Below are 16,782 nucleotides of genomic sequence, written 5' to 3'. Positions count from 1 at the left end.
CAGTCTGGGTGGTTTAGAAGTTTATAGAACAACAGAACTGCACTGGTGAGGATTTAGGCTCAGATGCAAAGTGTTTTACTACATGTACTCCAGTTGACCTTCCCGTTTGTACCTGAGTTGGAGGACCGTCGCTCTCGCTCCATGTGCGCCTGCATCTGCTGCTGCTGCTCCATCATTTGCCTGAAGGGACACAAAGGAAACAGACAGTAACTTCATGTTGAGCCTTCTCCTAAATTCTGTTTTATTGTCCTGCAGAAACAGTCCAGGCACCGACAACCAGAGAAACAACCTCCTGCTTTAAAGCCGCACTTGGATACTTCAAACAATTACAATAAACTACAGTGACAAATGGTTTTAATAAACTCACATGTACAGCAGCAGCTGGCAGATCCGTTATGTGCCAAATATAGGAAAGACAAAAGTTCCACAAATGTTCTTTATGCTGTTTTTTATCCTTGTAGGCTTCAGTTTTTTACTTCTGCAAGAGGAACAACGAACTTCTTACATCTTCATCGATGTTTGTGTCAAGGTGATTTTTTTTTAAAGCAGCATTGATGGTTGTAATGTGATGTAGTGTTTAGATCCTTTACCAAAGTAAAAAGTACTAATACTGCAATGTAAAAATGCTCCAATACTAGTAAAAGTCCTGGAGCTGCTGCAGGTTTAAACTACTTTATATCCAAAGACAGCAGATAAATCTGAGAAGAGAAGAAAAATCAAAGTTGCAATACACAAAACTGTCCTGTTTTTTTCTCATATTTGAATTTGGCTGAGATACTGGATTTTTGGAACATTTCCTGAAATGTAAAAAGTCAAGAGGGAAAAATCACTGCTTGATGAAGCCGTTAACACTAACAGACATGTGAAATGTGAGCCGACTACACACTGTTTATTGTAAGAAGCCAAAAATGTGGAAAGGTTTAATTTGTAACTATGTATTGCATTAAATTTCAAATTTTCCTTTGTGTCTAAAAAAAGCTGTCAGAAAAATACACAGGAGTGGAATGTACAATATTTGCCTTTGAAATACAGTGAAGGAGAAAGTACGATAAACTGGAAATAATTAAGTACAAGTATCTCAAAACTGCACTAAACTCTAGTACTTGAGTGAATGAACTTAATTACCTTCCTTAATCAGTTAGGAAACGCACCTATTTATACATCAAGCAGACAGTGTGTCATTACCATCTTTTAAACAAGCATTTTGTCCACCAGTTGAACTTAAATCTACTTCAGCACCCAGAAATGATGGAAGAAAAATGGATCATTCTTAGAAACATCTCCATTCTGGAGCCACACAAGTGGCTTCTAAATTTGCTGCTGTTAAATAACTCATTTTTGCGCAAAATTCCAATTCAATTCTGCAGATTGGACGTTTTACTAAGTTGGTATCACCAGGCTGCAGGGAACTTCAATTTAAGTAGCTTTAAGACATTAGAGACACCAAGTGGTAGAAAGTAACTAAATGCATTTAATCTAGTACTGTACTTCAGTAGAATTTACTGAAGTATTCCACTATTTCCCACTACATTTCAGAGGGAAATATTGTACTTTCACTTCCTCTATCTGTCAGCTCTTTTGAGATGAAGATGTGCCACAAAGGAGAATATGTTTTGTAAAATACAATACAGTTAGTGACTAAACCTTCCAGGTTTTTTGGTTTCTTCTTGTGCATTTGGTTCATATTTCACATGTCTGCTAGTTGGTAACAGCTCCACTAAATAGCATTTTTTCCCTCTAAACTTCTCACATGGTTTCATCTAAATATGATCTCAGCAAAAATCAAAACAATGAAAGAAAAACTGAAAACAGATTTGTGTAGCAGAGCTTTGTTACTCGTCTTTCCTCTCTCATTCATCATGTCTGGAGCCTCAGACTCCAACAGTAACCTGCTGCTGACACGCTGATGCTTCACTATTAATACTCTAGTGATGGTAGATTTAATAATATATCAGTCAGAGAGACCAAACCGAGACTTTTACTGCAATACTTTAACTACATTTTGCTGCTCAGTACTTTGACTTGAGTAGGACTGTTTTGCAGCATGCAGGATTTTTACTTGTAGCGTAATATTTCTGTGTCATTCTATTAATACTTTATCACATTTAAAACATCTCAGTACTTCTTCCACTACTGCTACATTGCTGTGTTTGTAGTTTTGCTCAAGTAAAGGAGCTGAATCCGAGAAAAACTATTCAGATGCCGAGTAAAACTACGAATACAGAAATGTAGAGGTAGTGGAAGAAGTGCTGAGATGTTTTACATGAGATAAATCTGAAGGGTCACAGGATGATTAATGGGGCTAAAAGAGAAAAGTGGTGATGATGGACACATTGAATAATATACCAGTCAAAGGGACCAAAACAGGACTTATACTGCAATACTTCAACTAGGTTTTGCTGCTATGTACTTCTACCAGGAAGTTAAGTTTCATGCAGGACTTTTACTGAAGTGAGGTATAAAAATACTTCCAAACAGGACCTGAAGCGATTGTTTTGGCTCTGTAGTTCAGTTTTACAGCAAGTTTTGTCTCTTCATCTGTCCACATGTTTCTGCTTCATCTCCGTCCATCTCCACCTTGCAGCTTCTCCTCCTCCTTCTCCTCCTCCATCAAACCTTCCCCATCTTCCCTCACATCTCAGCGTTTGATGCGAGAAACATATGTGTGTCACGGCTCAGGAGAGAAAAGCAAAAGAGGCAGCTCACGGCGAGGAAGTGGAATTTTCCAGCTGTGCGTTGGACGGCAGAAGTGCTGAGACAGCAGCCTTCCTGGTGCGACAGCAGGAGCAGAGCTGCTGAGCAACGCTGCAGACAAGCTCCGTCAAATTAATTTGTGACAAACACACATGCATAAGCACACAATCTCCCCGCACAATCACCGCCGTAATCCGTTGTGCCACAGTTCAGTCGACACGGGATCAGATAGAGCCATAACTCCCATCATATTTGTTCTCTTAAGCCTCAGCATTTGGCAATTGGATGAACCAATAGGCAGACCTGGAATAGGTTTAAAAACAGCAACAAAGACCTAGTTGTGTCTGCCTGTGACGTGCAGCAGCAACGGTGGGAGAAATACACGACATTTTGTAAAGTGTGGAAACTGCTTCAAGCTGCATTTCGACTCATGCATTATTTTGGATGCTTCAATCTGTCACTCTGATACAGAAAAAAAAGGGACTTGAGTTTTAGTGTGACGTGGGAGGTAGTCCTGTGAGGGACACAGAGGATGTGAAGGGAGGAGGAAGGATAAAAAGGAGTAAATCTCTCAAAGGGCAGTAGCGGGAGTTGATGCTCTGTGTGACAGGTTGTCAGACACATGGGACTGTATTTACTACTCCAAATCCTGACAACTGTTCCCGTCTGGACAGAGGTCGCTCACAGTTCAGCGTCTGTTTTGGAGAGAATTCGGAACCCGAGTGCAGCGAAATACAAGAAGTCTCATCGGTAAACATTTAGGGAGCCGGCGGCAAATGTCACATCACCGGTGGGAAGCTCTAAATATTGCTGAGAATCTTTAGTCTTTATCAAGAATCCAGTCTTTGGAGTGTCACTCTGACGGTAAAGTTTATCCGTACGTGACAGCATCTGGCTGTTGTGGTTATTTATTACATGCGTGTGGAGTTGTTTGTATTTTCAGTCAAACATCCGTTCCAGATTTATAGACATCATGGTTTTCCAGACTTTTGGTAGCTTACTAAAGTGTATAAACTCCGCTTTGACACGAGCACGGAGGGAATGAATGATCAAACTGTGAATGAAACAAGTCCAAATTCACTTTCATTCTAGTGCTGTCACAATAATGAGTCCTGTACTTCCTTTTAATACGATTTCAAACCATTACAAACAGAGTAATGACATCCTTTAATTTCTGTGACGCTTTCGCTTTTACAGCTTTTTCAACCCGTTTTCAGAAAACAAGCACAGGGGGGTTATCTGGGTTTATTTTAAAAATTATAATGCCATTGTTATGATTGTATAGTTTGTACAATGATAATCCGCATTTTAGCATCTTTCAGCTCAGTGTTTAGCGTTCAGTCGCTATTCGGTTTTGGCTCACTCTCATCCTTCTCTTAACAAAAGGCTAGTTTTATAAGCAGGCCACTCTAAAAACCTACTAAAGACTAACTGCCAGGCTTAGAATAGCAGGTAAACAAACAGAGCACCTGGTTGGTGAACTTTTAAATGCTAAAGAGTGAGATATTTCCATCAGAGGCTGGTGGAGAACAAAAACAGAGCAAAAAGTAGTGCATATTGCAGCTACCGTCATCAGTCACAGAAATCTTCAGGGTTTTTGATGCATAAAGGAATTTTTGACAGCCCCAAAAGAAGTTTACAAAAGAAAATCACAAGCACCAAAATGATTCAAACAGACGATAAAGAAAAAAAATCTAGATTTTTACCAGATTTGCGTGTTGGGGTTTTATTGCTCAAACATAAAAGACATTTTTGTGCATCAGATGGTTAGAAATATCAGGAAAATGCAAGAATTTCTTTCAAAAAATGCACCACAGACTCTTTGCATTTACTCGCCTCAAGTCGTGAACTCGCAAAGGTTAATTTTGGACCAGGACAAACACTGATTTTAAGATGAGAACCGTTTGCTAACTTGGTCCTAACTTGTTTCCACTGCTCACAAGTATCCAAAACTCTGCTAACATGGGCTCCCTTTAAGCAGAAATTCTTTAGATTGGACGTCAATGGAGTTTTTCATTTGTATGCTCCCAGAAAAGAAACTTTACCTCGCTCTCTGAGCTTCCATCTCGTCTGAAGTCGGTCCGTTCTGGACATGGCGCTGGAGAGCTGGACCTAAAAGCAGAAAGAGACACAGATAAAGTGAAGTTGACCTTAATAATCCATTAACAGCACTATAATGGTAATTAAAATTAGTGCCAGTGAAGACAATTAACCAGCGAATGACAGGGAATTAAACAGCAGTTAATCATTATGTCCTCTCGCTTTTTTGTAATGTGCAATGAAAAGCATATTAATCCCTCAGTAAATGAGGATAAATTGATTCATCCACTCAGACTGTTGAGGGGAAGCAGAATCCAGAATCCACAGCTGCTTTTTTCTGTTTACTCCTGTGAGAGAAATGTTGCTTGGTTCTTAAAGCTGAGCGAAATTCAAACAAATGTCAAAGCCGGGACACAAACGGACGTCAAGCAGAGACCCATGAGTGTTTTTCCTGATGGACTGCAACCTGCCGACGGGTTTTTGTGTTATGGAAAGTAAAAAGCAGAGCGAAGTCTGGAGAGTGTTGGAGATGCAGACAGACTTAAGATTGGAAACGGAGAAAATTCTGTCAACTTCCTGTAACATCTGGACTCAAAGTCAACACTCAGACAAAAGAGTTTGACTGTTTTTCAAAATGGCCCCTCTTGGTTTCACTGAAATTCGCTATTTTGTGTTCTTTATTATCGTCTGATGATATGAGCTACAAGGCACTTTGCAATGTAATCCGTTTAACGGCACAAGTGAGAACTGCAGATGAAGAGGCAGATAGCGAATGTAATTAATTTAAGACGCGATAAGACATCAAGTTGAGGAATTACCATCAAATCAGAGCAAATCATCAGTTTTCAATGAAACATTTCTCATGATTGATTTCCTCTGGGATGATATTATGCTTCATTGTTCATCCCAAGAACAACTTCAGCGGAAAAATTGAGAAGTTATGTTCACAGTTGTGTTTTTTTTGGCACCGCCCTCTCGAACTTTTCTTCAGAAATCTGTGTGGGAGTTTCATTTTGCTGATTTATGCTTCCCTAATGGAGAGCTGTGAAAGTGTATTAAGCAGAAGCAGAAAGTGTCGTCCTCTGTCTAATGAAAGGTGTCCCTTATGTAAGAGTTTTACAGCTCTGTCCGGCAGTTTTCAGGGTCAATACTCGGTGACGACACTCTCCAGCACTCACGTCTCTAATGGAAGCGACTCCGGAGCTAATGGCTGCCATTGATCAAGTTACAGAAACCCAAAAATAGAAACAGAAGATGACAGAAGGCCGACTATCAGACACCTCTAGTATATACAGTACAGAAGCAATGTTTGACTTTTAGGCCATTAATAGCTCAGTTTCCTAATTAGTATTTATATACAGCCGCAAAATTAGTTTGTAGGGTTGTGTTTTACTCAGAAAAGTAAAAAAATGAGGCTGCATGACGTTTAATAGGGCTCAGTGTAAAATGTTCTAAACAATGAGCATATTTTCTCCATTAATAGTCGCTTACTTGTATAAATAGAGAAGTCTAAAATATATGTCTTTTAGTAGGAGTTTGTCCTAATGTGTGTACATTTTGTAACAACCAATTTAAGGTCTGTTTGGATTCTGGGATGGCTGCACAAAACCCTTTAAGATTGTCCAGAATAAAGGCTATGTTGAGGTTCTTAAGTTCCACTTTCAATGACCGTTTAAACAAAAATCTACATCATTCCTCATCAGAACTGCCAAAAAAACTCATTAATTTTTAACCCTTTAAATGCCAGTTTGTTTACATGATGCCAAAAATGAATATAGGTCAGTGAGACCACCCAAGTGATGGATTCTGTGGACACCATAAGGAGTCCTGACCAATAGAAAGTGTCTGTACACAACAAACAGAGTCACAGCTGGCTCATGATGTATAGAAGACCCAGACAAATGTAAAAATGTGGCATCACAGTGAAACAGAAAAGCAGAAGATACAACCGGCACTTTTTGGAAGTTTTGCTTGATAAATAAATATCATAATTTAATAATGAAAATTGCTGTAACACTTTTTACACACAACAATCATATTCTGATTGAACATTCAGCTCTCCAAAGTGTGCTTCAGATAAAACTGTCAATCCATCCCTAAATATGTAACTACTTACATTTACAGTATTATAACATTTTAAGTAAAGAATTTACATTTTTGCTAAACTACTATTAGTTATTTATTGCGAGTGAAATTAAATAAATGGACTTAGATGCTGTCGGTTGATACGAACCAATACTACTACTACATGTACTATTACTACTAATGATGAAACCAGAGTTACAAGGTGCTTCACAAAAAAAATAAGACATCAAAACACAGAAAATACAGTAAAACACTACAAAAGGCAGTAAAATATTAGAAAATACACTATAAATTATTCAAATGCCAATCTCTACAAGTGTCCAGGTTTAAAAGTAATTAGGATTATATCTAAAAGGTTGTTCAGTAACTTTAAAAATGCCTATTTTTTTTAACTTTTGAACAGAGAGCAGAACTTTGAAAACACTTTTGCTCATGTGCAACCCTGCAGTGCTTTAACTATGACCCACACACACAGCAAACAAGCAGAAACCTAAAACCACAGTTGTCATGCAGGAGTTCACACAGTTTTTCCTACGTACACGACATACTGAAGAAGAGAAACCGGTTGTAGCAGATACAGAGACACTGACAGACCCAGTCCCTCCTGACCATCTCTCAGCCTTCTTCGTCCTCCTCTTCGTCTCCCACCATCACCTCCCTCTATCTCACCTGCTTTCCCCCCCTCCCCTCAGCAGCAGGATCATCTGTCATCTTCTTGTAACCCAAACCACCACCACCACCACAGCAGCAGTGCAGCGAGCATCTCTGGTTAATGTTTCAAAAGCCTGAGTTCGTCTTCAGGCTGCACAGTATAATGCTGCTTAGACATGCAGATATTGCAGAAATCTAATATCTGAGTGTTCACATAAAGGGGGTCTACAGTCACAGATTTCCCACAAGAAGAACAAACTATAATCCTAAACCAACATGAGCAGTTTAAATTATTATTATTATTATTTTAAAAAGGCTAAAAGCAACACAACTGCTGCAGTCAAATTAGGAAGCTGAAAGAATATGAATGTGTAAGTAAATATGCTTGTTAATATCTTTATCCCATCACTGATGCATGTGTAGTACTGACTATAAAAGATGTTTACTGTATTAAATGTGTTGTTTACTCTTATGACGTGCAGATAGTTTCAGCTTTGGTGTATTAAATAGGGTAAGAATGAGTAAGTACTGTAGGTTAACAGCAAATCTTATAAAGGTCATCAAGTGCAAGGCTTTAGAGCTTTAATCAGTCTCTGTTTTAGGATTATAGCGCTATACAAAGGCCTATTGAACAATGAAATGATTTGAAATTGCTTGCAATCAGCGGGGGGGGGGAACGGAAAGACACTAAGAATATTCATCTCACGTTAGTGCTCATCAGGGAAAGAAAAGAAACGTCCTTAATGATCCTCTAACTATCTGAGCTTCGTAAAATATTCAATATATATAATTGCAAATGTGCCCGATCTCATGGCATCAGTGCAAAATTAGCAACAATATTCTTAGCTGCTAAAATCAAATTCCTAGATAGAGTGAGCATTTGTTCATCACAGAGAACTAAAACACAAAATATATCTCTTAAAAATGCTTATTTAGTCTTATATTTGTTAAGGAGTGAAGATGAAAGTAAAAACAGAAAGCAAGTCTTTACTTTTGTGAAGCGACAACAGAAACATTTATGACATTAAGCAAATATCAAACCTAGAAACGGTTAATTTTGTTATTGCTTTTTAATGATCAGACATAAATTGGCTGAACATTTCAGTACTGGAGCAAAGTTTGGATCTTACTGCTGATAATGAAGCATGTTGGCACATTCAAATAGGGCTTTTTGCATATAAAGGTGACAGTTCGCATCTTTCTGACAGACTAAAATGTGAAAAAATGCCTGGAAATGATCACAATGGACTTTATTTTGTGCAAGTCCTGACTTACATCCATCAGTGACTACAAAATTCACTCAAGTCCAACTTGAGAGCAACTCTGAGGACAAAAAGGTCAAGTTCTGACCTCCTTACCACTAGAGGGTGTCGACACACCTGCTTACAGAGCAACGAAACATATTCTTTACAAACTGTGCAAGTGTGTTATGTAACCAGCACAGATACGCTAAAATCAGGTGCTTTTCCACATGAATGTAGAGTGTTAAAGCTGCTGTTTTGTGAGTGTGTGCGAGTCCGTGTCTGTTAGATTGTGTCAACTATCAGTCTACTGAAAGTGTGCCGCCCTCTCTGGTGTATTTGTGTTTTGGCTGCTGTCACTCGAGCCTCTTTGTTCCTGGTCCCGAGTTATTAGGCAGATGAAACGATGTGCTCTCTAACACGAGGCCCAGGGGAGATCTTCTCAATGACTCACTCTAATTAAGAGGCTGGAGGGGGGAAGCAGGGGGATGCAGGGGGGAGGCACTGCTGCTGCTGGGGGAGTAATGAATGGCAAACTGTGACGCTCGCTCCGTCTCTAAATCTCATTCTATCACTCCCCAATTTATATCTGCCTGCCTCTCTCGTTGTGCCACATAAAAGCACTCAGTGCTCGCCTGGCTGCATGTATATTAACCGCTGCTGGAAGTCTTTAAATGGAGCCTCTCCACTGCAGACATTTTGACTTATAGCAGGAAAAACACGAGCAGAACTAATCATGTTAACAGCAGTTCTGTTGCACTGAAGTATCCCAGGAAGCAACACAGTAAAATGCAGCTGTTATAAATGGTATTAGTCGAGTCAGGTTGGGATTGATTGTTATAGAGAATCCATATCAATCTTAATTGTACTCTGACAACTACGCTGCTGCTGCACTCTAGATCAACATCTGTAGCTCATAACTGAGGCACAATTATGTTTTTCCACTCAAAACTGAAGCTACAGGTCGATATATATTTATGTATTTTGGATCATAGTTGACATTTTTGCTGTTTTCAGGCCTAAACTTAACATGGCCGCCGATAACTGAACACCACATGGCATTTTTACAGAAAGATTCTTCTAAATATTACATATACAACTCAGTAAAATTGAAATTGAAAGTTATTTATAAAGATATTGTTGTAAGCCTGTTGACATGTGATAAATCCACTATTTAATATTAAATAACTCAGAAAGCCTGGAGTCTTGCCAGTCCAGCAGGAAATGACCTCATGTGGAGCAGGTCATGTGATCTGGAATTAACACATTTCCTGGAGAGGTGTTTTTGTAATAGGGAACTTAGTTGAAAGTAATTTCTAGAACACAGATACAATTTCTTATTTTTGATATACCGGTAAAATTTGATCTATTTCCAAAAAAGAAATATGTCATGATTATCTCAACTTAATAGAAAGAACACAATCAAGACTTTTTTGAATAAGCTCATTATTACTGTTTAGCTAATTAGAAAGTGGTTGATATTAATTCAGAGGGTTTTTTAGTTGGAATTTTAGTGATATCCAGTCATTTTTTATTAATAAGTGGTTGTTTCCATAATAAATTATTCTGGAATTTGTAAAGACATGATCAGGTGTTGTGAGGATGAGAAAGAACTAAGTTTGTGACTGAATAGTTTTTTTTTTTTCCTTTGGAAGGCTTAAAATGACCCAGAAGTATCTTAGTGGCAGCAATGATAAGAGCTGATTGAATTCTCTAAATGTTAAGAAAACAAAATTTAATGCTTCCATTCTTACGTTCTTTAACAGAAGATACACTAATCCATGTTTTACTAAAGGAAAATAATGCACCACTGTAAGTGAAGCACCGTCCACGTCAACACCATCCACTGTTTATTGCTGTTTATGATTATTACGTCTCTGCAGTCAGATTTTTTTTCAGCACCACATTTGTGTTTCGCTTTGCCCTCATTAATTCTCTGTCACGTTTTTTTTGATGATCATGATGCTTTTCACTGAAGTCGACCAAAAGCGTGTCGGAAATGTTTTGTTTGTTTATTTTTTACTTTTAACTCTAAGCTTAGTTTCTGTAAGATGATGAAATAGATCTTGCAATTCAATGTAGTCTAATAATCTTTAACCAGATGGCCCTTCGGAGGCAAAAAGTTTGTTAAAATGTAAGTAGAAATGTGACTAAAGCCCTATTCACACTGGATTGGTATTACCTGGGGATCTCTGGTAATTTGTGAATTACCCCCCTCATTCATATGGAATAAGCGAAGTCTGTATTTTATTCGAATTTACTGACATCACACCCCAGATATGTCAAATCTGTCCACATTGCATCATCTCCTGTTGTCCTCTTCATGTGTTTTCCAAAACCCTTAGACCTATAAATCTGTATTAAAAGCCTGTGTTGTAACAACGCCATTGTTAGGGTTTCGCTAGGTTTAGGCACAAAAACCACTTGGTTAGGTTTGTGGAAAGCTTGTGGATCGGGTTAAAATGATCGCTTTTAACGCGGTATGTAGTCGTCAAGGCAACAGTAAATATGTCAAAGCGGCAGCATTGTCAGGATAACGGGCTGTCAGGGTGTTTGTATTAAGCCTGTTGAAAGATAGGCCTAGAAAAATGTGTCTTACCGACTGCCGTCATCCATCTCAATATCCTCCGAAACATTCTTGGTCCAGAGGCTTCCTTCTGGAATTTTACTGCATTATTGATATGCATCATATTAACATTTGGCTCCACTTATAAACTACTGCATCAGCGACACGAGTGTGTGACGACCATCTGTGTAGGAATATAAAAAGCTGCCCTTCACAAACTCTCCGTGGAGACTTCACCTGCCTCCAGTGTGACCTTCTGAAGGCTGATGAACACTTTAGCTGCTAATAAGAAGTCTTTCCAAAGTTATGTTTGAATGAATTGTGTTTTCAGCCCTCTACATGTCAGATAAAAATCAGTGTGACAGCAATAACTAAGCTAAGGAGAAACAAACCTCCGTCCTGAGCACTGAGGACGTTGAGGGCGAACAGCATGGCGTTGGAGAAGGTGGTCGCCTCCTCCTTGCTGGCGAAGTTGAGGCCATAAACCTGCCTGGCGTCTCTCCACTGGTGGAAGGTCGGTGTTGCCTGGTTGTACTTGAGGCCCTTCACTATAGAGTAGTTAATAACCACCTGTGAGAGACGAGGAAGAGGAGAAAACAGAGCTGTAGATAAAGAAACACATTCTCGTGCATCAGCAGACGGCAGCGTGAGGAAATAAACACAACACGATCAATGTTCTTCTAGCTCTTGTTCCACTGTCAGAAGAAAAAGACTTTAAAATGCAACAGAACCGATCGCTGTGTGTTCAAAAGGATTCGTGGATTTTCATTGACTTTTTCTTGTGAGTCCGGCTGTAAATGGGGGAACAGTCGTGTTTTTGTTCCAGTGTTTATGGCAGCACAGCTTGGAGTGGCTGCTGGATTTGTTGCCTCTAGCAGGTTTTATTCAGCACAGTTGTAAAAAATTACTGTTGGCCATTATTTTTTCACAGTTACTCATTGATTTTTGTCAACTTATATGGGTACACAGATGCTTTTTTGAAGCAACAGAGGAAGTAAAATATGTCGACTCAGTGAAATTACAGCTGTATGAGTCCAAATATGATATGTTTGGCTTAATATAATATACTGTACATTTTTGTAGGATTTGGTATTATATTTAGCTCATGGGAATATGTGCTCTGTATGACAACAAGGCTGTTTTAGACAGTTTTTTTGTTGATATTTTACTTTTTGAGACTGTGTTGAACTTGTTTAGCCCTGGGATCACTTCTGTAAAAATGACAGAATATATATTTTTTAATTGTTTAAAAAAATAACATTTTATAAAGTAAATACACATTTCAAGGTCCAAAACTCATGTATTTTTGAAAATATGGATGTATTTATTATACTTTGAACTCGTGTTGAGTCCTTCAGACAAGTTTTAAAGTTTTACTTTGGACATATTTAGTGTCATTTTGGAAAGATTTACACAAAAACACAAGGTTGTCTAAACAGATTTGCACTCTGAGGATGAAAATGATCTTGGACAATTTTTTGACTAATGCAAAGTTCAAGTTACTTTGGACACTTTGTAAGTCACTTTGGTCAAATTTGTCACTGATGATAAGTTTTACATAATTTCAAAAAGTTTATTTAACTTTGGAGAAATTTAGCATCATATTGGACAAATTTTGACTCATTTTGCACAATTTTTAAGTAATTTTGGACAAGCTTTGCATAATTTGGATAAAGCTGAAGTCAAATTGGACAAGTTTATTTCTCGAAAGAACCCTAAGTCTTAGCATTGTAAGGCAGAGACCTTACGAATTCTAAGCAGAGAATGAACAGAAAACCCAATAATCCAAAGATGCCTTTGGACTCCCCATGAGTGACAATGGAAAGGAAGGAAAAAAAGCATAGAGCAGGGAAGGAGAAAAAGGACTTGGTTCTGGAAAGGCGACCATCTGTCTCGACCAGTTGGGTGAAAGTGGGGATGAGGAGGGTGGGGATAGCAGGAGGTGTTTGCTCTGATTGGTCAGGTGGAGCCAGATAATGTTGGTTATGTATCATAACCCAAGATCTATGAGTGCAGGCATGTGATTTTTTTTCATTTGAGGGTCAAACTTGCTGCTAAAAAGGCAATATGCACACGGTGATGTAGATAAGTAATGAAAGAAAAGCCTGGATTTCAAAGAAGATATTTAAAGTCCTCTACACACTGTGAAATTTTAACAATCTTATAAGTGCACAGCTTGCTACACTGTATGATATGAATCTAATAATCTTTGGGCTCAACGTGAAGTTTGCTGTGTGCAATTTGCACAATGAAAACGCAGCTGAATCTCAGTCTACGATGTACGTGAGTCAACCTGAATGCGCAAGAATAATGCGTCATCCAGGAAAAATAAACAACCGAAGCATAAACGGACCACCTACAATCACAGGGACACTAGCAAAACATGAATGGAGCCCTCGCCTGTCTGACATTTATGTGTTTGGAGAGAAATCCCGAGAAAAAGGAGGAGGAGAGAGGTCAATTTGGGATGCCAATTTTGCAAAGGAAGCTTGAAGGAAGTACTTGTTAGCATCTACTGGCATTTTATGCTAGCATTTACTGTTACGCTCCAACAATGTTTTGCCATTGTCGCCGCAAATCATCTACTTGAGTTTAGCACCAGTGTCGCACTGATCAATACGTCATTTCATTCTGCATTTCTACTGGTTAATTAATTGATGTAGGTCGCAGCAGCAGCAGTCACACTGTGAGATGATCACCCCAAAGTTCTGACACTGTCAGAATTTTATTGCAGCAAGACCAAGACAACGGCCATGCTTGAACCTGTATCAGTGCGACGTAGAACCACCGATTTACAGCCAAGACCAAAGATATCTCCACGATTCTCTCACGATTGTTATATTTTATCTGTGATGACCGAAAATCGCACAGTGTGTAGTGGTCTTTAGGCAGGTAAAGAGCAGAGCTTTTTTTTGTTGAGAATAACTTCTTTTGATATGGACTTTTGGCTTTTTAAGTTTGCACTAAAAGCACCTACATATTGCAATTAAAAAAAAGAAAATCCTGTAGTTTGAGTATCACTTTTCTGCTACTTTCTGCCATCTCTGTTTTTGTCAGCTCAGTTCAGTTATTTTTGCGTGTTTTGACTCTACATGTCACACATGAACACACGAGACAAGTGTTAATGAGCTGCTGCCTTCGAACAGACTGACAGATGGGGAAGAAGATTTCATTTGAGACACAGCGGAGGAGGAGGAGCTCTGTTAAGACCTTCAATGATCACGCCAACACCAAAACAGACTGACCGACAGAATATCTGCTTTGGTTCTCACATGCACCTGATCCTGTTAAAACCACTCATATCATCTCTTGCAGTAACAACCAGTTGAAGCCTTTGATGCACAACATAGGTTAAAAGATATCCATACTTCAGTGAATATGGATCTTTTCTTCAATAGAATATGGGTATCTTTTGACCCATGTTGTGCATCAAAGGGTTAAAAAAAACTCTCCAGAACAGCCTGAATGTTTTGTGTGGTGCAATCCTCTCGCTACACAGTGCAATATCTCACTCTCAGGTGAACAAAATGCTGAAGTAAACAGCTGAAATAATGCGGTTTGCTACCTGCTGGTCCTGCAGCTTGACGCCCACCACTCTGAAGGTGTTGTTGGCAGTGTTGTGGTAGATGTTGATGCGACTGAAGCCCTGCTGGCCGGGCTTGATGGGGACCCACTTCTTACTGGTGTCATCGTAGACCATGACGGAGGCCCGGGCCTGGCAGATACTCTGCTCACTGATGGAAAACCAGAGGAAAAACATTTAATCACATGCAGTTAATGTTTATCCACAAAACGACTGATTTATGGTACAAATCCACTCTCTTCATAAATTTTCAGTTTGCAGTTTCAAAGAATTACTTCTCAGACCTAATGTGAATGTAATAACACTATTTCTGCCTCTTTCAGGCTAGATTTTATTTTTTTTTAGGTGCAGAGTAATAAGTTTTCAAGCTAGGAGCTGTGTACAAGTCTAACGGTGACTGTTTTATAGCTCCATCAGCTGCGACATTAAAACCGCTTACAGGTGAAGTGAATGTTAATCATCTTGTCTGTGTTGATTCTCAGTCATCCAATTCATGGTGATCTGAGGAGCTTTTATAAAAAGCAACTGCACTTCTTATTTTGAGGTTTAACCCCTTATTTGGGAGGCTTCTTCAGTTTTAACACTAGAAAACCCAGGTTTTGCCTTTTTTTTTTACTCCCAGAACTGTGCCAGATGGCTCTGGCTACTGTCTATTCATTTTGAAATGAGGACCATTTCTGAGGAATGTGAGCTTTGTCCCTGATAATGGCTGGTGATCAACACTTGAAATCCCAAGTTCAAGCGGTAATGCGCACACTAGTGCCTCCTTGTCATAACAAAAGCATCTGTAAACCAGGGATTAGTGCCAAGTGGCTCTTCTCTGGGTTCAATAGCGATATGTATCAACTGATCCACTCTTGGGTTTGCTAGTGTTAAATCATTTTGGACAATTTCTGAGTTATCTTTGACAAGTTTCAAGTAATTCGATGACATTTTGATTCGTTTTGCACTGTTGTCTTTTACGACAAGTGTCAAGTAATTTTGGACAAAGTTTGTGTCATTTGGTCATGTTTGAGTCATTTTAGACACAAACACAGAATTGGTTAAACACATGCACTCTGAGGTAAAAAATGATGTTGGACAGTTTTATGTCTGTAGATTCTCAGTCATCCAGGTGATGATGATCCAAGGAGTGCCAGTAGAAAGATACTAGACTTCTCCTTTACTTTCTTGACGACGTTTCACCTCTTATCCAAGAGGCATCTTCAGTTTCAAGTCTATTTGGACCAGTTTACAGTAATTTTTGACACATTTCAAGTAATTTTGGTTCACTTTTGAGTCTTTATTGACAAGCATCAAGCTATTTTTGGACAAGTTTGTTTTGTTCTGGACAAAATTCAAGTAATTTTGGACAACATTTGTGTCATTTCGTCATATTTGAGTCACTTTAGACACAAACACACAGTTGGTTAAGCACATCAGTGAAAACTAAAACAGAAGTCCAGTTGTTTTCTCCTGAAGCTTCCAGAACTGGACAAGGTTATTTCACTCTGGACTCATTTCGAGTCATTTTAGACAAGTTTGGAGTCATTCTGGATAATAATCAAGCCATTTAAGAGAGGTCTCATTCTTTGACACATTTTGAGGCATATATGCCACATTAACAAGCCATATTTTTAACAATTCTGGGTAAATTTTCAAGCAATTTCCAATAGTTTTTACATAATTTATGACCGGTTTTGAGTCATTTTGTGCAATTTTCAAGTCTTTCATGACACACTGCAAGTAATTTTGAACAATTTTGAGGAAATTATGACAAGTTTTAACTCATTTTTAACAGTTTTGAGTTATTTAGGATAATTTTAAAGTCTTTTGTGACATGTTTCAGGTCATTTTGAATATTTTTTAGAACTGAAGAAGCCTCTTGGACACGAGGGTGAAACATCTTCCAGGACCTTAAAGAGAAGTCCTGTTGCTTTTTA

General features: G+C 38.6%; 1 protein-coding gene across 5 annotated transcripts in view; it reads right to left on the bottom strand.

Moving 5' to 3' along the window:
- Positions 1-16,782, bottom strand: part of evlb (Enah/Vasp-like b) — a 66,536-nt gene that overhangs the window by 5,248 nt on the left and 44,506 nt on the right. For 3 of the 5 annotated variants that reach the window (XM_022194428.2, XM_022194425.2, XM_022194424.2), the window contains exons 2-6: positions 14,843-15,011; positions 11,670-11,847; positions 11,311-11,379; positions 4,740-4,806; positions 113-180 (exon numbers count right to left, since the gene is read on the bottom strand). In XM_022194428.2, coding sequence (XP_022050120.1) covers positions 113-180; positions 4,740-4,806; positions 11,311-11,379; positions 11,670-11,847; positions 14,843-15,011 — 551 coding nt within the window. The remainder of the gene's footprint in view (positions 1-112; positions 181-4,739; positions 4,807-11,310; positions 11,380-11,669; positions 11,848-14,842; positions 15,012-16,782) is intronic. The other 2 variants (XM_022194429.2, XM_022194426.2) reach the window with 1 other exon arrangement.

The sequence above is a fragment of the Acanthochromis polyacanthus genome, chromosome 16 (genome assembly GCF_021347895.1).
Source record: "Acanthochromis polyacanthus isolate Apoly-LR-REF ecotype Palm Island chromosome 16, KAUST_Apoly_ChrSc, whole genome shotgun sequence".
Lineage (NCBI taxonomy): Eukaryota > Metazoa > Chordata > Actinopteri > Pomacentridae > Acanthochromis > Acanthochromis polyacanthus.
Note: the sequence above shows the minus strand (reverse complement) of the source record. Positions and strands in the feature narration are given on the sequence as shown.